The sequence below is a fragment of the Cervus canadensis genome, chromosome 2, assembly GCF_019320065.1.
Source record: "Cervus canadensis isolate Bull #8, Minnesota chromosome 2, ASM1932006v1, whole genome shotgun sequence".
In the NCBI taxonomy this organism is placed as follows: Eukaryota; Metazoa; Chordata; class Mammalia; order Artiodactyla; family Cervidae; genus Cervus; species Cervus canadensis.
Window position 1 is genome coordinate 31,623,672 of NC_057387.1, and position 24,511 is coordinate 31,648,182.

Sequence of the window (24,511 nt, forward strand, 5' to 3'; positions counted from 1 at the left end):
ACAGGGGTGTCATGAGGATTAATGAGACATTTTCAAATCACTTTGAGTTACTCCACTGGGGGGGTACTACAAATAAATGGTATGTGTTCCTCTTGAAGTGCCATTTTTGACATCAGTTTGTTGTGATGGGTTCTGGTGTCCAACAGGGCTGGAATTTGCCCACCAACTTATTTCCTATAAACAAGAGACTAGCCATCAGAAGGCAGTGGTTTTCAGTTAAAATAAATATGAATTGAAGTAAACTAGTCAGCAATCAGAAGAAAATAGGCTGCTGTTAGAAATATAGTATTTATTAAGCACTCATAGTGATTAACATAAGAGTTTCACAGTGTGATACAGTAGAGTGAACACTAGATTTGGAAATGATCCAAGATTTTAGGCCCAACTCTGCCACTAACCATCTGTGTGAGCTTGAACAAACTGCTAAACTTCTCTGGGCCTCAAATATAAAGTAAGGGCCATCCTAAGTCACTCACAGGCAGTCTTCCAAACACGGCAAATGGATAAAAGTAATGGAAATAGTCATTTCTGAAGGAGAGAGATCACAGCAGGGAGAAGTTGTGACCATCCATCACAGGACCATCCTCTGTTCTGCTCTTCCTTGCCATTGATTAATATTAATTTCAGGACTAATTCCTGCAAATGGAGAAATTAATCACTTTCTAAGTCAGACATAGAAGTGCATGAAACATTTGGTCTTTAAAAATAGGGTCCTTGCCTTTCTACGAGCCATCCTTGAAGTAAGTCATCTGTCTTATTCTTAGATTTAAATATATGAATGATTGATTATACTGCTACCCTAATTACCAGTTCAAATACAGTGTTTTAGTTTTGTGAGAGAGTATTTTACATGGTTGTCTACTTTTAACATGTTACTGCCTGCGGTGCCTGGTACTGACCTGGAAGTGACATGGAAGATAAAAAGACAGTAAAGAACAGGGGTGCTATTTGTACTCAGAAGAGGCAGAGGTGGAAACCCTGTGGAGTAACTGAAGAATGTGCTGTACTGGGAGCTCAGTTTCTCCCCAGCCCTCAGCCCAGGAAACCCACTGATCTGGGCTCAGAGCAGATAGAAATACAAAGCATCACTTGTAGGGAAATTCAATACAACAAACGTATCCTGAGTTCCTACTATATATCAGGGACCTCTGTAGTTGTGAGGAATATAAAATCGGGTAAGATCTGGCTGTGCTCTAGAGAAACTCACAGTTGAGAATGATATGGAAAGCAATGACCACAAATCACGCTTACTTCAAGTTGAATTGTCAGATGAGGGAACTATCTACATAAAGAGTTCCTGTTTTGTAAACGCTTTGAATGATACCATGGAAAACACATTTTTAAGCCTACGGTTGACTCGAAGTTGCTGAAATGTCTGGAAACAGAAATTGTGTTCGCTGTGCCCACAACAATTTGGAGAAATAGTTTAGGTTCAAAGGGGAGAACTGTAAGTTATTATCTCCAGGCTAAAATCAAGCAACAGAGATACACGTTGCGGGATGACTGTTGTCCTAGTTTAACAACTAGAACATGGCAAATTCCCCAGGAAGAGGGTCTGGCTTACGCCCCTCCCACTACGGACTTGAGATGTGAATTTCCTTTCTCTTTTTCCTCTCATATTCGCACGGATAGGAAATCTTACTGGATTGGAATGACCAGGCTGCCCTCGCCAAACCTAATTTGGTCCTCGATTCTTCCTAATGGCTAAAATCTCAGCTACCAAAGGTAGTGTCAACTATTCACTGCAGAAGCAAAAGTCTCTGAATGTCTTAATGACCATCTTCTTCAGACTCCGGGTGAGAAACTCCCATTACTCCGCCGGCTTTCTCAACCAAACAAGAGCTTAATTATCCCTCCCGGCCCGGAGTTCTTTCACCCTCAAGTGGGCACTCGGCTTACCTCGTGTCCTAGGCGCCCACCTGACCTGCCACTCCCTCCCTGGATAACTCGGCAGCCCCAGGGCAAGTCGCCGTCCTCCCTCCCAGCCGGCCCCCGCCTTTGGCCACCTCGGCCCAGCGGAGCCTGCCTCCTCCCGCCCGCCCAGGTGGCGCGTGCGGGGCGAAATGGGGAAGTCCCGAGATTGGGTCACGGCCTGGGGGCGGGGGGAAAGGGGTGCGGAGAAGGGCTGCCTCGGCGGGGCGAGGGGCGTGCGAAATGTGAGCGCTCGGGTGACCCTGACGGGCGGGGAAGGGTTGGGCCGGGAGGCTCCCGGGGAGTGGGGCGCGCGCCCGCGCGGTGGGCCGGAATCCGGAGGGGACGCGGAGGGGCGGGCGCGCGCCCCGCGGGGGAGGGAAGAGGCGGGCTGAGGAGGCGTCTCCTCTGAGGAGCCGCGCGGACCACGCCAGACCCAGACCGAGCCTCGCGGCGGCGGCGGCTGCAGCTCAGCAACAGGCGGCCGGCTCGGCGGGAGGCGGAGGCGCTGAAGGGGCGGGGAGCGCGAGGAGGAGCGAGCCGGCCCCGCGCCGCTGCCGCCGCCTCTCCCCGCCGCATGGACGAGCACCTCAGCCTCCTGCGCTCGCCGCCGCAGCCCTCCGCCCGCCAGCGCGCCCACCCTCCGCAGCAGCCCGCGAGCGGCGGCGGCGGCGGCGACGCCCACACGCTGGTGAACCCCGGCTACGCCGAGCCCGCCGCGGGCTCCGAGCTGCCGCCCGACATGACGGTGGTGCCCGGGGACCACCTGCTGGAGCCGGAGGCGGCCGACGGTGGCGGGGACCAGCCTCAGGGTGGCTGCGGTGGCGGCGGCGGCTGCGACCGCTACGAGCCGCTGCCGCCCGCGCTGCCGGCCGCCGGCGAGCAGGACTGCTGCGGGGAGCGAGTGGTCATCAACATCTCGGGGCTCCGCTTCGAGACGCAGCTCAAGACCCTCTGCCAGTTCCCGGAGACGCTGCTGGGCGACCCCAAGCGGCGCATGAGGTACTTCGACCCGCTCCGCAACGAGTACTTCTTCGACCGCAACCGGCCCAGCTTCGACGCCATCCTCTACTACTATCAGTCCGGGGGTCGAATCCGCCGGCCTGTCAATGTGCCCATCGACATCTTTTCCGAGGAGATCCGCTTCTACCAGCTGGGCGAGGAGGCCATGGAGAAGTTCCGCGAGGACGAGGGCTTCCTGCGGGAGGAAGAGCGGCCCCTGCCCCGCCGCGATTTCCAGCGCCAGGTGTGGCTGCTCTTCGAGTACCCGGAGAGCTCCGGGCCGGCCCGGGGCATCGCCATCGTGTCCGTGCTCGTCATCCTCATCTCCATCGTCATCTTCTGCCTGGAGACGCTGCCCGAGTTCCGCGACGAGAAGTACTACACTGCGTCGCCGTCGCAGGAGCTATTCGAGACGGCCAGTAACAGCACGTCGGGGGGCCCCGCGGGAGCCTCCAGCTTCTCGGATCCCTTCTTCGTGGTGGAGACCTTGTGCATCATCTGGTTCTCCTTTGAGCTGCTGGTGCGGTTCTTCGCTTGCCCCAGCAAAGCTACCTTCTCGCGAAATATCATGAACCTGATAGACATCGTGGCCATCATCCCTTATTTCATCACTCTAGGCACCGAGCTAGCTGAGCGACAGGGGAATGGACAGCAGGCCATGTCCCTGGCCATCCTGAGAGTCATCCGCCTGGTGAGGGTCTTCCGCATCTTCAAGCTCTCCCGCCACTCCAAGGGGCTGCAGATCCTGGGGCAGACTCTAAAGGCTTCCATGCGGGAGCTGGGGCTGCTCATCTTCTTCCTCTTTATTGGAGTCATCCTCTTCTCCAGCGCTGTCTACTTTGCCGAGGCGGACGACCCCACTTCAGGTTTTAGCAGCATCCCGGATGCCTTCTGGTGGGCTGTGGTAACCATGACAACAGTAGGTTATGGTGACATGCACCCGGTGACCATAGGGGGCAAGATTGTGGGGTCACTGTGTGCCATCGCAGGTGTCTTGACCATTGCTTTGCCAGTCCCTGTAATTGTTTCCAACTTCAATTATTTCTACCACCGGGAGACAGAAGGGGAAGAGCAAGCCCAGTATTTGCACGTGGGAAGTTGCCAGCATCTCTCCCCTTCAGCTGAGGAGCTCCGGAAAGCAAGGAGTAACTCCACTCTGAGTAAGTCGGAGTATATGGTGATCGAAGAGGGGGGTATGAACCATAGCGCTTTCCCCCAGGCACCCTTCAAAACGGGCAATTCCACGGCCACCTGCACCACGAACAATAATCCCAACTCCTGTGTCAACATCAAAAAGATATTTACCGATGTTTAATATATGAAACAAGTGACATGCTGTGCTCAGTATTGTGTGGAACGTGCCCCCTTGGTCTGTGTATGCCCTCGTTTTATACATTTCAGACCATTCATCAAGGAAAGGACATGAAGAAGTGGAAAGCACACTTCATTCTCCCTCTCCCTCCTGCTTCATACTGAAACAGGTGTCTGTTCTGCAAGTGGGCTGCATTCTCTCAGCTCTCCTTTCTTTAACCCACTCTCCCTCTCTTAATATTTTGGCAACAAACTTACTTTAAACTTGATTTTTAGCACACGCTCTGTAAGAAAAAAGCAAAAACCAATCAAAAAAAAAAAAAAAACAAGCTGTACATCCTGGGAGGAAATGAAACTGAAGAACAGTTAGAATAACTGTTTAACCTCAGAATCGACAGGCAGTTGTTTCTTTACTAAGTAAAGCAGGAATATACTTAAAGGATGCTTCAGTTTGATGAACTCTTCAACATTATTGAATATTTAGTTGAGTTGCCAACACTGTGGATATTTGAATGAAAAGCCTATTTAGAACAATGACTTGTAAACCCACCATAAATTTATTTGGTTTTCAACTGGAATTTCTATTTGGACCCTGCCCCCTGGAATTTTAAGGATCTCTAGAACTTCGGACTAAGGGAAAGGACTGCGATGTCCTAATCTAATTAGTTTAACTCTTTGGGGCTTGTTAAGCATTTTGAAAGTATAGAGTAACAGATTCCTGTGAAACTGTGTGCATTCCAGCTAGCATCTATCAAAGTCTAGAAACAGATGTTTTCAGCGCTGCTTAGAGAAACAAAAAATTTTTTCCTAATGTATGTGAGAGATAAGCTTCTGCAGTTGATCACAAGAAGATTAAAGTGGCAGACACTCCTTCCAGCGGAAGTTACTAATTCAGACCTGACTGATGCAGTTCCCATAGCAACCCTTGTTTCCCGGGAAACCCGAAAAAGGTCGTCATGGCATCTCTTGCTCTCTAGCCCCACCCCCTAGCCCCAGCCGTTTCCACGGTAACCTTTCCAGATGGTTCCTCCGTACATGATTTCACAAGGAAAACCACTGTTTGAATAAACTGCACAAATAAAGTTAAGTCTGAGGATTCGAGGCGGTGAAATGAATCACAAAATGCTTATTTGTACTACCAAAAAAAAAAAAAAAATCACTGATGTTATCCCATACTGACTGAATCGAAAAGGAAAATGTCGTCATTGGAGTGTTAAACATACACCACAATAGGCCATGATTTGAATGAAATGCCAGTAATTGGGCAATCTTTTTAAAAGATGCTTCTCTACTGTTTTCTTTCCCCAAGAAGTTTCAAGCCAACAAATGAAATTAAAAAGCAAATGTAAAAGCATTCTGCACATAAGCAAATGAAATGTTCACTCAGTATACCTGAAACTTTACTACAAGGAAACCTTCAGACTTCCTCTTAAAAAAAAGTATCCAGATCCCACAACACTCACCATCACAGCCCTTGAAATCTAGATATATTTGAAAAGTATAAAGGACGCATGCTTTTAACTGAGGGAATTGCAGACAATCAATGAAAAGGAGTCACAGGAAGTAACCAAACCTTGGAGAAACACCTGCAAGTTTCAGCCATGTGCCAGGGGTGGCCAGAAGACAGACAGCATCAGGTGAGCACTGTGTGGGCTACTGGAGCAGTCTCTTTTTCTACAGGGAACCAGGGGGATACCATTCATAGCTAGATTTGTGCTCACTTGCAAAATCAATAGGTTTATATTTATTACAGGCTAGGTGCCTTTTGAAGATCATTTATAATACTTTTTCTGTTTGATGTCCAGGTTGCCAACTATTGTTTGGTTTCTGTTTATTGCAAAAAAAGTGGGGAAAAAAGTAATTTCTCTTCAGAATAACCTTCACTCAGACTGAGCTGAAAATGACTCCATTCCTTTTACTAACCTCCTTGTCTTCTGAACAAGTTGTTTCCCATGAAAAAAGGGTAAAAGGCAGACCTGCTGTTAGATTATTGGTCTGATTTCATTTACATAATTATGTAGTAGTATGCAGTAGTACAGTTCTTCAAAACAAAGATGGATAAAATTGCAACAAGGGTAACATTTTAACATTTTATATACATTATATAAATCATGTTATTTTATATACATTATATAAACTATACATTATCCACAATTGCTTTTTGGTTTGATAGGTTTAACTCTTTTATCCTAGGGTAAATGAGAGTAACCCTATTTTTAAAGCTCATAAAATATTTTCAGGTAGTCAGAAACCTACTTACTTTATTATTTGTGCATTTGAGAGAGTGAAAAATAATGATTAAAGCTATAAGGGGGAAAGAGGAAAGGAAAGAAAAAAAAAAAAGGAAGCAGGAAATCTGTGTACCTGGTCATAGAGTCATTGTTCTTATATATAAGCTTTGAAATAGAACTCCTTTATCTAGTTCCCTTTGCTACTTATTTGAGCCTTTAACATTGATCCACCTTTTGACCAAACGTTTGGTATTTTTAATGACCAGAAATTCTTTTTATGACCCATTTTGGTGGTGATGTTAGACACATAACAGTCATTACATAAGAATAATTTTTGTGTCTGTTCTTAAAAGATGTAAGCATAAAGATAAATGAAGTGCAGTGAGAATTTTATTCACAGTTATTCAGAAGATATAGAAACCCTGATAGTTCTCTAGGTAAATTATGGTTGTGCTATAATTTTGGAATTGTATGGTTTTCAAATAACAGTAATACAAAGGACTTTTTTTTTTTTAGCCAGAAAAATATGGCTTTTGAGTCATGACTTTAAGGTAGTATTGCTTCTGGTCGCCATATTGTAAGCTCCTTGAAGGTTATAGGTTTTGTAGTCCTGACAAAGTTTTGGACTCTAGTGCCCCGCACCAAATGTAGCATTGTGTTTGTATTCAATACATATTTGATGAGTGAATGGCCATTATCTTACAGTAATGTTGTTTTCAGGTTTTTAATGAAGTGATTTATAGCATAAGTTCTGCAGTCATATTGCCAGGGTTTGAATCCTGACTCTACTGTATGACCTTGACCAAATTATATAATCTCTCTGTGCCTCAGTTTCCTTATTTGTACAATAAATATAATAAATGATACCTCATAGGGTTGTTGTAAATGTTAATACAGGTATATTGTCAGAGATTTTGCCAAGAGATTACATTATATTATTTTCCATTATTTGCTAAGAGATTACGTTATTATTGGGATCATTACTCACAGGCCTTGTATAAAAATATCAAGCCTTGTGAATGGTGTGTAAAACATAATCAGCATCTTACTATTTACTTTCTATAATAACAATAATAATTACAATCTGTTAAGTGTCAATCACATCCAGAACACTTCTCAACTCTGCAAGGTAAGTGGTATTAACCCCATCTTAGGAGAGTAAAAAATAGATGGTTAAGGCTAAGTGATTTACCCGACTTTACAGCTAGCAAGAGATCTAGCGTGGTTTAAAGCTAGTCACTCTGGCCCCAAAACCCATGTTCCTTTTACTGAATGACTTGAGAGAGACTGAGAAAATAAATTGCTTGTACTTTTAGATTTGACTTCAGCCCATGTTACTAATTAATGAATTCATGGAAAGATCATAGCCCCAGAAACCTAATCATTCAGTGTACTGAAAATTAACCCTTTTTAAACCATCAGATATTTTTAACCATAGGAACCAAATATGGTATTTAAATCAGATGGAGATTGACTTTTCTAGTGATAAAAGATTATTTTTTTACCCAGTTGATTTATCTAGATTTAATATTATATTTAATCAGTCTTGGTAGTGATACAATGGTTATTGGGACATTATCCAATGGATAATGGATATTGTTCAGGTTTAAAATTAATTTCCTACTTTTATGTGTTTTATTCTATAATAGATGATAGGTTATGCAGATTATTATTTTTCTATCTTCTCATTCTTTAATTGGACTACTGAAGAACCATGCCAGAAAGTAGTATAAACATTTTGACTCTCCCTTATTAAGAAAAGGGAAATTACATAGAACAAACTCAGGGCAACCATAAGGAGATTGCCATTTTCACTGAAATTTGACATTATTGCCTTACTTAACCACTTCATGACTCTTTAAGAACATCTGTGCTGAAAAAAAAAAAAATCAGATTGTAGCTGTGTCCTACATAATAATTGTAGCCCCTTCCTCAAGGTCCTAAGGCGTTTAGAAAATGAAATTGGGTAGTGAATTGGGCTTAGAGCAGAATGCTAAGGAGCCTCAGTTTACACATGCTAGTTAGCTTTGTTGAACCATAGACTTCACTGAGCCCAGTTGCATGTCCTGGATGTTGAAAGGTATACCTATGTCTGTATGTACAAGAGATTCATGGGAGGAGATGTGACTGGATCAGTGCATATCCATCAACACCCTGGGAAAATATATATACCCTACAGCTGGAGAATCCAGAGATAAAAACAATAGCATTATTTTATTTTTCATATGGTGTTTTAGACAGATATTATAGCAAACGTAAATACCCACCAACTAAGGTGATATAATCACAAATGGCTACACATAACAGGAGTGTTATATTAATTATTTCTCAACTTTGAAATTTTAAATGCACAGAATGAAGAAATTTAAAGTTAAGGTTCGTTTACATAAAACTTATTGTTTGCCTCTTTGGCATATAACATACTCAAGTAATTCCTTTGCTGGTTGTACATAAATCCAATATATATACTATATACCAGCAGTCTATTCTTTTGAGAACCATAGCTATAATTTCCTGACTTCCTATACATTTAAAATCTCAGCATTTTCTACAGCAGTTCCAAGATCTTCCCATCTCTTAGCTGTGAATAGAAGTGCTAATCCCTCACACTAAGAAATGCAAAGAAGCACATGTGCCCCCAGTCTGAAGACTTAGGCAAACACTGTGAGATAGAAGTGAGGAGCATAAGAATGGGGAAGAGGATATTTAGAGATTGCATTTTAGGGTGGAATTTTTTTTCTTCCTGTTTTGTATTTGGCCTTTTAAACTAAGGAAGATAAAACTATTGCTTTAAAACTAATTTCCTAATGCCATTTGCAGTGACATGGGTAGTCCTAGAGAATGTCATGCTGAGTGAAGTCAAGAAAGAGAAGAAGTATCATATGACATCCCTTATATGTGGAATCTGAAAGAAATGATACAAATGAACTTACATACAAAATAGAAGCAGACTCGCAGACTTAAAAACAAGATTTTGGTGGCCCAGGGGGAGGGATAGTTAGAGACTTTGGGATGGGCAGGTACACACTGCCATATTTAACATGGGTAGCCAACAAGGACCTACTGTGTAGCAAATGGAACTCTGCTCAATATTATGTGGCAGTCTGGATGGGAATGGGGTTTGGGGGAGAATGGATACATGTATATGTATGACTGAGTCCCTTCACTGTTCACCTGAAACTATCAGCTATACCCCAAAACAAAATTTTAAAAAACTACATTTCATTTCATAATTTTATATATAATAAATCACTTTTTAAAAATAACCTGCTGATAATGTGTCTTTGAGAGAAAGCAAATCAGAGAAGACAGAAAGGAAAGAAAACCACGCAGAGCCCAAACCTTATGGTTGTGACTCAGCCCCAAGCTTCGTGCCTGAAAATGGCAATTGCCATATGGTATACATGATAATAGTCTTCTTTAAATGATTTAGACAGGTTAGAGCATTTCAGATATTTGTCTTTGTTTTCAGTGATGCTATGAACTAATTTTGTCTTTGACATTGTAAAGAAAAAGCATTTTGAAAAAGAAAAATAAGAAAACTTTTTTGTGGTTTTTCTCTTCCTCTTTTTTTTTTTTCAGTCCTGGGTATGCTTTTTCTTACATTTCAGATTTTGCACTATTAACCATCAAATGCGTTAAAGAAGTGATCTGAAAAAGAGGCTCCATCATTTTTGGGGGAGCCATTTTATTATTGCTGCAACCTAAATAGTGCAGAATAGGAACTCTTGCCCAAAAAATAAATCCTGGGATAGCATTCAAGTGGACAAAAGATCACATTTCATCCTATCTAAAGAATGTTGGAATAAATCTGTGTATGCAGGGCTCTGACTTTGCAGATCCAGAGATCATAGCCCCCTGGTAGGAAATGGAGAGATACTTTTTCTCTTCTGATGAGCCCCCAACCTCCCCTCACCCCTTCCTTGAGAGTATAAAGGCCCTGGGGAAATTCCCCATTACCTCTTTAGAATGAAAGTCAGCATTGCACCTGTGTGTTATAGGGCCATCAGCACTGCTCTTTCAGTTGTTTTCTGTTAAGTTTATTTTAAACTCCTTTCCTTTAAATATCCTAAGATTCTTATTTTTAGACATTTAAACATTTTCTTAAATTAAAGCATGTAATTTATTTGAAAGAGAAGCCCATGGGGTTAATTTATTACATGCACGCACTTTACCTCTTCATAAGTTATACCCTGTCCTATATGCTTTTTATCTGTATATGCTTTTTATCTATAGATCTAAAGTCATTCATTTTCTGACAATTAGTGAATTTCCAAAATATTTGTTTTCATTCATATGTGCAGCATAAACATTTGCAAATAATCTTAATTTTTTAAAGCCTTTTAAAAGGAAGATTTATTGCCTAGTAGTCTCAGTGTATCGATGTCTGTTAATGTAGTAATAAATTCAAAGAGAATACATTCAGTCCATCACTGAGTTCTGTCATTTCACCTCCTAAATGTCTCTTTTAAAAAAACCCACTTTTCTATACCGCTGCCACCACCACTTTAGTCCACATTCCTATCATCTCTATCCTGGATAAGTGTGAAGGTCTCTCATTTGGCCTTCCCGCATTTCCTGGGGCCAATCTGAGCCTTTCTCCACCTGGTAACCAAAGAAAAAGAAGAGAAAAACTGCTAGTTATAAGGGAAAATACCAGAGATTTTGAAATACATCCCAATTAGCTGCTCAAATCTGGAAAAGTATATCTTGGAATGAATTACTATAGTATATTATCTTGACATAGCTGTAATTTTAAATTAATTTATGTTATATAATTAGTGTCTGTTTCCTGTATAAGAGTGGGGACTGTATCTCTCTCTGTTTATCATTGAATCCCTTCCCGTTCTCTCCAGACAGGCTTTTACCCCTACCAGTTCACCAAAATCATACTGTTTAGGGTCACGGTGACCTCCTGTAGCTGTATCCAGTGGCCATTTCTCAGTACTCAGTTCATTTGACCCATCAGAAGCATTTGGCCCTATAGAATACATCCCCACTCCTAGGAAGAAATGTTTCATCTAACTTCCAGGATACCGCACTGAATTTTCTTCCTACCTCTCTGACCTCTCCTGTTCAGCCTCTTTTACTGGTTCTTCTGCATCCCTCCTGGGTCTTAATGTTGAAGAACCCCATGGGCCATGACTTAGTCCTTAGACCCCTTTTTCTTCTCCAGTCTTATTCTCATAGTTTTAGATGACCTATACATAAATTTGTATCTCCCACTTGGCCTTCTCTCCTAAACTCTAGATTGAGTTTCTGACTGTCCACTTGACATCTCCACTTGCATAACTAATAGATATCTCAAACTTAATATGTCCAAAACTGAGCTTCCTTCTCCTCCCCCACCTCTCCCACCCCCACCCCTCCACCCCCACCAAGCCCATGCCTCCTGCCTTCTTCCATACAGGACAAAACAAAATGCCTGGTGTATTTGAGGAAGAGCAATATGTATTTGAGGAAGTCACTAATCTATTACCTTTATAAAAAATTGTAATTAAAACTAGTCAAGAGTGACTATATGTCAGATTTCAAAATGTAGTAAGCAACTAAAAACCATAGACAGAAACAATTTATCCAAGTAAGAACTGTGTTTGAATTGCTTTATTCCTAGTTTCTATAAACCTTATACCTGCAAACATTTTAACTCATTTTGAAAGGTCAATTTATATTACTATGTAGCTATGTGTCTTGAGGAGATTTATTTTTAGTAGGCCTAAATACTGCTCTAAGTAGAATTGCTTACACTTCACAGCTCATTTTCTCATGACTTTCAGATTTTTGACAAAGTTCTACATCTTGGCACATTACCAATTTTAATTACTAAATGAGTTAAAACGTTTTTTGCTTGCCAAGACTATAATTTCCAAGAGGCCAATCAGAGAACTATACATAATTCAGCAAGAACTCTTTCTAGTCTTTGAGGCTAATTCATGACCACTTAGTTGGTAGAATTTGTAGAGGTGGTTGATGTGCAGCCAACCCCAAGTTATTTAGTAGATGTCAAAGTATAGACTCATGAAAACCAAGTTCCCATAAAACCATGTTACAGAAAGATTTCAAACTTTTCCTCATCAAATACAAATTGTTGTTGTTGGTAAGTCACTTTTCGACCTGTGGACTGCAGCATTCCATGCTTCCCTGTCCTTCACTATCACCTTGAGTTTGCTCAAACTCATGTCCATTGAGTTGATGATGCCATCCAACCATCTCATCCTCTGTCCCCCACTTCTCCTCCTGCCCTCAATCTTTCCTAGCATCAGAGTCTTTTCCAGTGAGTCAGCTCCTTGCATCAGGTAGCCAAAGTATTGGAACTTCAGCTTCAGCATCAATCCTTCCAATGAATATTTAGGATTGATTCCTTTGGGATTAACTGGTTTGATCTCCTTGCTGTCCAAGGGACTCATAAGGGTCTTCTCCAGCACCAGAGTTCAAAAACCATCAATTCTTCAGTGCTCAGCCTTCTTTATGGTTCAACTCTCACATCCGTACGTGACCACTGGAAAAACTGTAGCTTTGACTATATGGACCTTTGTCAGCAAAGTGATGTCTCTACTTTTTAATACATTGTCTAGATTTGTCATAACTTTTCTTCCAATGAAGAATTTGATTTCATGGCTTCAGTCACCATCCACAGTGATTTGGAGCCCGAGAAAATAAAATCTGCTATTGTTTCTACTTTTTCTCCTTCTATTTGCCATGAAGTGATGGAACCGGATGCCATGCTCTTAGTTTTTTGAATGTCGAGTTTTAAGCCAGTTTTGTCACTCTCCTCTTTGACCCTCATTAAGAAGCTCTTTAGCTCCTCTTTGCTGCTTTCTCCCATTGGAGTGGTATCTTCTTTATATCTGAGGTTGTTGGTATTTCTCCCAGAAATCTTGATTCCAGCTTGTGATTCATCTAGCCCAGCGTTTCTCGTGATGTACTCTGTATATACATTAAATAAGCAAGGTAACAAATACAGCCTTGATGTATTCCTTTCCCAATTTTGAACCAGTCTGTTGTTCCATGTCAGGTTCTAACTGTTGCTTCTTGACCCACATACAGGTTTCTCAGGAGACAGGCAAGGTGGTCTGGTATTCCCATCTCTTTAAAAATTTTCCAGTTTGTTGTGATCCACACAGTCAGAAGCTTTAACATAATGAATGAAATAGATTTTTTTTTGAATTCATTTTATTTTTCTGTGATTTGACAGATGTTGACAATTTGATCTCTGGTTCCTCTGCTTTTTCTGAATCCAGCTTGAATATCTGGAAGTTCTTGTTTCACATACTGTTGGAGCCTATCTTGAAGGATTTTGAGCATTACCTTGCTAGCATGTGAAATGAGCACAATTGTATAGTTGCTTGAACATTCTTTGGTATTGCCTTTTTTTGGGATTGGAGTGAAAACTGACCTTTTCCAGTCTTGTGGCCACTGCTCAGTTTTCCAAATTTGCTGACATATTGAGTGCAGCACTTTAACAGCATCATCTTTTAGTATTTGAAATAGCTAAGCTGAAATTCCATCACCTCCACTAGCTTTATTCACAGTCATGCTTCCTAAAGGCTCACTTGACTTAACACTCCAGGATGTCTGGCCCTAGGTAAGTGACCACACCATCGTGGTTATCCAAGTCATTAAGACCTTTTTTTGTATAGTTCTTCTATCTAATCTTTCCACCTCTTCTTAATCTCTTCTGCTTCTGTTAGGTCCTTGCTGTTTCTGTCCTTCATTGTGCCTATGTTTGCATGAAATGTCCCCTTAGTATCTCCAGTTTTCTTGACGAGCTCTAATCTTTCCCCTTCTTTCCCATTGTTTTCCTCTATTTCTTTGCAATGTTCATTTAAGAAGGTTTGATTATCTCTCCTTGCTATTCTCTGGAATTCTGCATTCAGTTGGGTATATCTTTCCCTTTCTCCTTTGCCTTTCACTTCTCTTCTTTTCTCAGCTATTTGTAAGGCTTCCTTAGACAACCACTTTCCTTCTTGCATTTCTTTTTCTTTGGAATAGTTTTGGTCACTACCTCCTATACAGTGTTATGAACCTCTGTCCATAGTTCTTCAGGCACTCTGTCTACCAGATCTAATCCCTTTAATCTATTCATCACCTCCACTGTATAATCATAAAGAATTTGATTTAGGTCATACATGAGTGGCCTAGTGGTTTTCCCTACTTTCTTCCATTTAAGCCTGAAGTTTACAATAAGGAGCTGATGATCTGAGCCAGGTAGCTCCAGATCTTGTTTCTGTTGACTGTATAGAGCTTCTCCATCTTTGGCTGCAAAGAATGTCATCAGTCTGATTCTGATTGACCATCTGGTGATGTCCATGTGTAGAATCGTCTCTTGTTTTGTTGGTAGAGGATGTTTGCTATGACCAGTGTGTTCTCTTGAACAAACTCTGTTAGCCTTTGCCCTGCTTCATTTGGTAATGCAAATTCCTGTTACTTCAGGAATCTCTTGAACTCCTGCTTTTGCATTCGCATCACCTATGATAAAAAGGACTTATTTTGTGGCGGGGGAGGGGGCGGTTAGTTATAGAAGGTCTTGTCGGTCTTCATAGAACTGTTCAACTTAAGCTTCTTTGGCATTAGTGGTTGGCCTTAGACTTGGATTACTGTGATGTCGAATGGTTTGCCTTGGAAACAAACTGAGATCTGTTTGTTTTTGAAATTGTCCCCAAGTACTGCCTTTCAGATTCTTTTTGTTAACTATGAGGGCTACTCCATTTCTTCTAAGGGATTCTTGCCCACAGTAGTAGATGTAATGGTCATCTGAATTAAATTCACCCATTCCTGTCCATTTTAGTTCACTAATTCCTACGATGGTGATGTTCACTCTTGCCATCTGCTTAACCACATCCAATTTACCTTGATTCATGGACCTAACATTCCAGGTTCCTATGCAGTATTAGTCTTTATATCATCAGGCTTTATTTTTACCACCATATGCATCCACAACTGAGCATTGTTTGTGCTTTGGCCCTGCCGCTTCATTCTTTCTGGAGCTATTTCTCTGCTCTTCCCCAGTAGCATATTGAACACCTCCCGACCTGGGGGATTCATCTTCCAGTGTCATATCTTTTTGCCTTTTCATGCTGTTCATGGGGTTCTTGAGGCAAGAATACTGAGTTTTCATTCAAGAATTCGTTTAGGCCTGGGCGGAAGTCTTAATTACTTTTTCACAGGCTTGATAGTGTTGCCAAAATTTGGCCTCTGTTCTCGGTGCTGAATAGAAACTCAGAGATAGAATTTTGGGTGAAGTAGAAAAGAGTAGCTTTTATTGCTTTTCCATGCAAATGAGGACACAGCAGGCTATTGCCCTCAAGTCTGTGTGACCCACCCCCGGGGAGTAGTAATAAATTTTATAGTGTTCGAGAAGCAGAGCGTGATCAGCTCATGCACAGTTCTCGTATTGGTTGGCATCAAGGTGAAGTTTCAAGCATCATCAGCTTTCTGGTTTCAACCAGTCTAGGGTCCGTGTTTGTGTGGTCAATGCTTTCATCTGGAGGGGGTCTGCTTCCTGTAAAAGCAACTTAAGAATGTGTATCAGGCTTCCCTCTATATCTTTCAGGGAAATGGCTGTTCAAAGATCTGCTATGTGGCAGAATTATAGTCTAAATTGTTACCAGTTTCCTGGCCCAAGTGCTGTTTTTTGTTTCTACATCTTCCCATTTCCCAATCATTAACTCTTCATTAGAATTTTTATTTATTTACTTAGGTTGTGTCGGGTCTTTGTTGCCGCAGAGCATTTTCTCTGGCTGTGTTGAGCAGGGGCTGCTCTTAGTTACTGTGCAGGGGCTTCTCCTTGTGGTAGCTTCTTTCATTGTGGAGCACAGTCTCCAGGGCATGCAGGCTTCAGTAGTTGAAGCTCCCGGGCTCTAGAGCACAGGCTCAGTAGCTGTGGCACATTAGTTGCTCCACAGCATGTCGGATCTTCCCGGATAAGGGATCGAACCTCTGTCTCCACATTGGCAGGTGGATTCTTTACCACGGAGCCACCAACAAAGCCCCCAGTCTTAACTCTTGAGTCAGCATTTTACTTCAAAAGACAAGGACACAGGAGCTGTACACAGTTTCAGTCACTATTGAAATTTGACTGTTCTTATCCTGTTTTCTTGCTTTGTTTGTTAGAACATTTATTTGGTGAAATAGCTTCAATTATAAGTCACCATTTTTTATTATACATCCTTTCTTTTGTAATTTTGATACTTAAGCCAAAGTCCATTTTTCTAAGTCCTTCAACCCATTTCTTAGCTCCTAATATAAACATGATTACCATCTAAATATCACTTTTACTTTTTGCTTTTTTGTTTTGTTTTTTTTCTGTTGAATTACTACTCCTTCCACACCTGCAGTCTATTAGGATGGCAAGCTGTACCAGACTTATTAATCCTAAGAGCCTTGAGGCAGGTATTAACTCATGAGCTTAAAGAAAGCCCCAGCCCCTTACATAAAAAGGGTGTGTCAAGAAAAGAATAGCTTAATGGAACCATCTCAAGATAGCCAAAGCTACACTGGCATTGAGCAGAAGTTAGGCACTGAGGATATAAAAAGGTTATATCATTATGTTACTTTTCTTGTAATTAGTAGTCATCAGTAACTAGTAGACCATTGTAATTTTCAAATTTTTTATAATGAACATTAAGTGTACTGTGATGCAAGAATGTACTCTTACGTTTTAAGTAAAGACTAGTTTTAAAAAGAAGTTACTTCTTTCATGAAGGATGAGCAAGTATAATCCAGGCCAAAAAGGTAAGACTTTTCACTAGATAATTTCCCAGCATGGTAAGCATACAACATATAGTTCAGTGAGTGAATGATTCTTCCATGAAAAGCATACTCAGATTTCAAATTACCATCATTAAGCATTTATCACTGGTTTTGAGATACCTGCTAAAGCCAAGAGTACGTATGGGAAACAGTCTTCTCTATGTATTATGATGGATAATATTCACATATTGAAACCTGAAACTTGGTGTAGGATTTTCCGTTTTTGTCTTTCTAAGTTTCACAGTAAATTATATATCCAATTTACGCTGTACAAAGTAGTAGGGATTTATTCACTCAGCATATAAAGTGTCTGTGTGCCAGACACTATTCTAGATTTTGAAGGTAGCAGTGAATAAGACAGTTGTGCTGCTTTATGCTATTTTTAAGGAATGCTTTACCATCTGCATTTCCAAATAATTTTTTTGTAGTTGGTGAGAAGAAAACAACAAACTTGAACTTTTATTTCTTGGTTTTCCACAAACCCTGGTTAAGTGGTTATTGTTGTCTTAATTTTTTATTTCTTAAAATAGTATACAACTATGCAGAGTTCATATTTTAAAGGATCAGTAGATTTGAAAGCTATTTGTAATATTTGAAAGCTATTTGTGATAATTGGTCATACAGAATATCTGTATAGTACCTAGAACATGGTTATCAGAACACTAATTTTGAGACTGTTTTGCTCTCTCCTTTTTTCCCTCTTCATAACATTTATTTGAGCATGAGAATTCAGTTCACTTTGAAGGAGTTCTCATCTTAGATTACTACAGTGGAATGTACAGAAAAGAAGCAAGCCCTTGAAAATACATTGAGAAAATTGATACATGTCTTTTTCTAAAAATCAGTTGGCACTCGGTACATTTCAGATGGTTCTTAGGATGAATATAAATTTTCCTATTCAAAGAACAATCACATTGGGTTAGACTACATTTGGAGGTCAATATTAATAAGGGGGGAAAAGTTCATAATTCTAGAATACTCTGAGACTTTCTGACATAAATTAAAAGCACTCAATATGTGGTTAATACATTTCGTAAATTAAATCACTCAAACTTCTCAACATAACAGTGAATAGTTTTTAAAAGTGTAATGAATAGAATATTTTATATTGACCTAGTCTATAATTTTTTTAAAACTAAATTATAGTAAATTATTGTGTTTACTCTGTCCAGCAGATACAGAAGAGCCCCACATAAAGAACTATAGAGCTGCACGGGCCGGTAGAACGCTCTTTGTAAACTGCCCAGAACAATGAATACAGTGTTGATTATATTGTTGATGAGCAGTGATATGTCTGCCAACACATACTTTTAGTTGACATTGAATAACATGTCTCTAACAAATGCTTCATATAAAAGAAACAGCTCTGAAGCTGGAGGATTCTCTTCAAACTGTGTGCAGTAGAAAAGGTGTTGACCAAGAGATAGAGAAGAACATGAAAAGTGTTAAAGTATCATTTGACATTTTGGTGATATTTAATCATCCAAAATCTAGTCGGTACTGCTGATAAAGAAAGCCTAAATGCTTGTTTCCAATAAGCCAACTTATTATACTGTTCTCTTCTTTCAGTTAATTACTGGACTGTGTTTAATCATGATATGTATTAATGTTATCTTCTATGTACAACTTTATTTGTGAAAGTGTTTTGTACCAAAGGCTCTCATAGATATTAGTCCATTGTGTGTAAATAAGTGAAGTCTACTACACTGTGCCCAGATGAATGGTATTAAAGACAGACTTGCCTAAAAGAAATGTGCCTTGCTTGATTAAACATTCTTTTATTTTTTGATTCAAAATGATAGATTTGCAAATTAGTTGTAGGTAGGTTCTAGCTGAGCTTAACTTTAAAAAATATATTAGTAGTTATATGTTTAAGTTATCTATCTTAATATTTTTCAACAGTTCATATATAATATACTCATTTAATTTAGTTTTTATGCAGTGTTTGATGTGGCGAGACAAAGCACATTCTTAAAGATATATTTGATCTACTGTTTTTAGAATTTCCTTAAAAATCATAGCTGTAAAATGCTTCTTGACTCATTTTCTATTTTTATATTCTTTTAGAAATGGAACTTTTTCAGTTAAAAAAGAAAAGCAAAGTTTTATTTGGAAAAGTAACTTAGGACGTCATGAAAATGATTTCCCATTTGGGGACATTTCACTTCTGTGCCATTATTAATGTATTTACTGTGACATTTCAGCAGAATGGTAGCTATTTGTATATTATTTAATAAGCCTTATAGAAAGTCAAACTGTGAACATTTAATATAAAGAAGACTCTTTTCATTTCTAAAATATGGTGACCAAATGCATAAAACTCCCATCTCCTGTTATTTAAATGCCTAAAAATGCTAAGTTAAGAGCACTCATAGAATTTCAATTACTATCAAAATATTGTGGTAGGGAAGTCAAAATTATAAGACTTTATGATATCCCATAGAAGGAAATACGGGTCATGGATTTCATTGTTAATGTATAAGAATCAGTAACTGAAACAATTTTATACCTACTAGCGGCAAAACAAACAGATAGAAGATATAATCCAGGTAACTTTCTTTTGAGGCAATGTCTACAATGATTTTGCACAATCTGCTGGTAATTTCTCTGGTCAAAACTTTGAGACCAGATCACTCTGGGAAAAACTGAAGTAAAAAATGACAACTATCTCAGATTTGAGCTATGTGCACCTCCAATCTGGATAATTTGTGATTAAGATGACAATACAGCCACCAAGGTGTTTTTGTTCTGTGTTAGCCCATGTAATAGAGACACTGGCCCAGAGAATAGTCCATTTCCAACCTCCTTAGTAACCCACAACCGATGATTACAGCCTGGTCACATCAGCTATTGGGATGATTGAAACAAACCAATCAACTGTCCTAATAGGAGGTCTAAGACATGCGGATGTTTTAGTAAAGATCAATAGGTGTTACCAAAATAAGACACAGGAGCTACCTTTATAAAATACCAATGACACAACTCTAAGCATTATAGTAGGTTTAATATCATATCCACGTTATTATAGGCTACAGTTTCAAATAAAGATAAAACCTGGACTTTTGAGATAAAAGCACAGAATGGTACCAGATGAAGAAACTGTCATAGCAAATATGTTTCACCAAATGGGTAGTAAAACTAGTATTACTCTAGATATCGGGAGACCAGAATTCTTACCTATTTTCTGCCTAGATGCATCACTTACTATTGCCAGGCTTCAGTTTCCTGATTGCAAATGGATGTTCTGGGTTAATCTCAAAAGGCCTTTCCAGTCCCCAAATTCTCATTATATGCATTTGAAAAGTCTTTGAAGCAGACTTAAGGACTCAGATTTTCTTAGGTATTTTTGAAAGAATGAATAAATTGAAATGAGGTTTAAGTCTTGAAAGTGTCATAAATATATCATTCTTCAAGATGCTTGTGAGAAAGGATATGAGATTTTTTTTCTCCTCTAAAAATTGTCACTGGTCTCTAAATGGGATCATGAAAAAATTAAAAACTCACTCTGCGACATGGAAACAGATTAATGAAGTACCTGGAAAGGAAGGGAGGTTATTTTTTAAATTTAATTTGATGTTTAAGGTGATTTGAAATCATATATGAAATGCTAAAACTGCAACAGAGCTTTATCATACTCAACATTATAACCATGGGAGTAGGAGAAGGTGGAAAAAGGTTGGAGGGATAGGAGTGTTTGCCTTACAATCTCTTGATTATTTCCACGTAAGCCGCAGTTTGGTAGAGCAGGTATCTCTGTGCTTTCATTTTGGTTCTACCAATAACTCTCATGTACCCTAGGAAAGTTCCTTTAACCTCTCTGAGCCCCAGTTTCTATTAGTAATCTGTATGTGTCTTTACATTTTTGAGAATTCTATATTGTTTTAGGATTGCTGTAATATACATGTCCATGTCCATGTTGCTCCCTCCAATCACTTAGATGCCACATCTCTGCTCATGGACTGAACAAACTGCAAATCCAAGTGTTAATATTTCCAATATTGCTAATCGACCTCAGCAAGACATAAGGCATGTAAATATTTTTATTTTAACCATGGTTTAATTATTATGATTTATCATTTCATCTTCTAATGTTGCTAATTATCTAAATGAAATGTCTGTTCAAGTGAACCTTATGAAAAAATTTTGTAGTTGAGTAAAACACTTAGCAAATCAGAATTGAATATGCTTCCCAGTGAACTGTAGCTGATTGTAAGGTGCATTTTTGTCACATTTAAAAGTTAATATCCTTTTGGCCCCAGAAACAATGGCTATAATTTAAAATAATAGTCAAAAATTTTATAAATTTTTGTGAATACAAAAGAGGCTTGATAGAGCCATATTGTAATTAATTTTGCTCAGGAGTGCGAAACAAAATTCAGGGATAAACCAACGCTTCTGTTTGGCTTTAGTGGATGGTTGGGAAAATGAAAGGCTATAGGTTTTGCACAACATAGCTAAGAGATAAGTATACCCACTGTAAAAGAAGAGTGTATTCTGGTTGCTGGTTTATGGTAGAAAGAGATTAGGATAAAAAGACGCTAAAATATGGACACTAGGGAAATTGTTTAAATGATAGTCCATTTGAATAATACAGAAATATTTTGTCATACTGAGATTATCTGTCCAAACTTATAGTCTTATATCCTTCCATTCAGAAAAGGGGGCAGCTTTTAAAGGCCTCTGTCATAATGGGAAATATATGTTTTGATTAGTGGAACAATTCATTAAAACATTTAATCTGATCATTTTGGTTACGTGAATCTGAATTTTCACTTTAGCTGTAACTGAGTCTTATATGTATGTGTTAGTAATCTTTGTAAGAAGTAATTTAACCATTTTTTTAAAGTTGATAAAATTTGCTAAATGGTGATTCTAGCATATTGTGTTAATAGTGTATCTTACAACAATTTGTGAACTGACCGTATGAAAACAAACCATAGTAATATCTCTTCTGGTAAAATGTTTCCATGGTGTGATCTCTTATACTGGGTTTGGGGTGGGGAGGTTACGTATTTAGTTTACGTAAAACTAACTGTTGAACTGTTTTTCCTAAATGCCATAAAATTGTATGATTATAAACCAAATAGGAATATCCTATTAAAGGCACTGTATAGACTATTTTTGAAGTTATCCCATAAAATGACATAATTTCTGTTAAAAAGTTTCTGCACATACAAGGGAAAGCAAACAGTGTATGTATTGTTTCTGTGTAACATGCTAAATGTTTTAGAATCCATTTTTTAATCTTATGCAGATAGAAAGTGATTTTGCAGATAACAGAGTAACAAATACAACTACAAAACTTCAGTTTTTTCACAGAGATGCCTCATACGTGTTTATTATCTCATAGTTTGCAAAGATCATCCACATATCTTATTTAACTTTTGAAATATCCTTATAAAGTAATAATACTATCTGAAGTTTAGAGATTAAACAACAAAGGTTTAGAAAGATCGTGACTTGTCCAAAATCGGAAGGGCAGCAAATGGTTTTACATTTCACGTTCTTTACACTTTTCATTCCCTGTTAAGTTTTTTCTTTCCTACCACTGCCATGATCTTTAAGACTTTAACTAAAATTTAATTCCAAATGATACACTAGGAAATTTCACAAGGCACTGTTGCTGTTACTGTCAGACCTTTCTAAATACTTCTAAAATAGAGTCCTCCCACAAGGTGATAGCCAAACATTTTCCATCTAAAACATATTTAAGTCCCCACACTCTGACTACAGACATTGAATCCAGATGATATCAAAGCACTGGACTGAAAAATTATCTTCTCCACTGGTCTAATTTTCCTTTTTAAAAAGTCCATCATAATGACTGACTTATGAACAGTTCAAAGAAACAGTAATCAACCCAAGAAACTGCAAACATTCTAATTCAGAGAAAACATACTCTAAGACCCACCATATTGGCCATTTTTCAGCTTGTTGTTTTTCATCAAATGTGTTCTGTGATTAGGGGAGGACAGGGAATGGGGAGTGAGTAGAAAAACTGCCTTTCTTTTAAGAAAACCTCATTATTTCCTGTAACTGTTCAAAAAGAATTGATATCAAGTATTAGACAACAGGACTATTAACATTTAGCCATAGTTCAAATATATGGTAAAGTTGATGCACATATTTAAAAATTCACTGAAGTAATTTCCTGGATAAAATTAAAATCTGATGACTTCTCAGTTCAAATATGGAGAACATTCATGTGTTAGTCAATGGCATAATGCTACATTTTAATTCTTTTTTCAAATAACAGAGAGACACTGGAATTGCTTTCCCTTGTAAATCAACAGTCTGTGATACATTCTGTACTTTTACTGACTAGCAATGAAGTATTACTGTGAATAATTAAATGAAATATAAGCTATAGCATATCAGAATTTAAAATTTTGTAACCTTAAGTTTAGTTCTCCTCCTCAAACAGATAAGTCAAACAAGTATTATTTTGTATGGAATGAAATAATAGTCATTCTTAAACAATGACATAATAAATAATGGAGTTCTGATAAAATGTAAGATCAAAACATTTTATATTTTTCTACATTTGTCTTCCTTTGACATTGAATTATGTTAATTTATCACATATTATTGTAAAGTTAAAATAAACTGTTATGCCGTGTTCTGTAACGTTCCTGACATAGTAATTTTAGGCCTTCTGTTAAGTAAATAACAGTAAATACCTGTGAGTTAATTATGTGACATTTTCATCTGGTTTCTTTTATAAATCTGTCATTGGATTTAAAGTGTTTTCATTGAAATTGTTATGTGCAGAATTCAATAAAATACCAAAAAATCCTAATACTCGTATTAATAATTAGCTCCAGATCCTTCTTCCTCCCTCTCTCCCTCCTTCCTTCCTTCTTTTCTTTCTCTTTGTTTCATTTCTCTTTTCTTTTTCTTTTTTTTTTTCTGAATAAGAAACACCAAAGCTGAGCTATTATCAGCAGTTCGAGTGTCGGCTACCTTTGGACAGCTCTGCAGACTCCTCTCACGTGACTGTAGTGACACTTCTGTGCGTTACACTCAGCAGGTCTTTCGAATGCCAACATTGTTAGGCTTCCTTTATTGCTGCCAACTGTACACTGTTGGGGGCCCAGAAACATCTCAAGGGAGAAAAAAATGTCATGTCTGTGCCTTGGCACATTCTGTCAGTTATATGAGGGCAAAGTGAGAAAGCAAATGTACATCATTTCATGCAGAATATATATTAAGGATCAATTATGTGCACCCCGCTGTTCAAAGCACTATGAGAGGATGTAAGTGTGAAGAAGAAGGGGACCCTGCTCTCAAAGAACTTAGAGTCT

At 39.0% G+C, this 24,511-nt stretch overlaps 1 protein-coding gene and 1 long non-coding RNA gene across 3 annotated transcripts in view; one reads left to right on the forward strand and one right to left on the reverse strand.

The window, feature by feature from the left end:
• Window positions 1-454: 454 nt before the first annotated feature.
• LOC122436555 overlaps window positions 455-24,511 on the reverse strand; it is a 43,971-nt gene continuing 19,914 nt past the window's right edge. Inside the window, exon 3 of the long non-coding RNA XR_006268040.1 lies at window positions 455-636. This is a non-coding gene — a long non-coding RNA (uncharacterized LOC122436555). The remainder of the gene's footprint in view (window positions 637-24,511) is intronic.
• KCNA3 (potassium voltage-gated channel subfamily A member 3) lies at window positions 2,350-24,006 on the forward strand. 2 transcript variants are annotated; one of them, XM_043460361.1, is made up of 2 exons: window positions 2,350-5,861; window positions 18,380-24,006. In XM_043460361.1, the coding sequence occupies exon 1, from the start codon at window positions 2,489-2,491 to the stop codon at window positions 4,226-4,228; it is 1,740 nt and encodes a 579-aa protein (XP_043316296.1). In that variant the 5' UTR covers window positions 2,350-2,488; the 3' UTR covers window positions 4,229-5,861; window positions 18,380-24,006. The 2 variants fall into 2 exon arrangements, with proteins under 2 accessions (XP_043316296.1, XP_043316297.1); XM_043460362.1 differs by having other exon boundaries at window positions 18,383-24,006.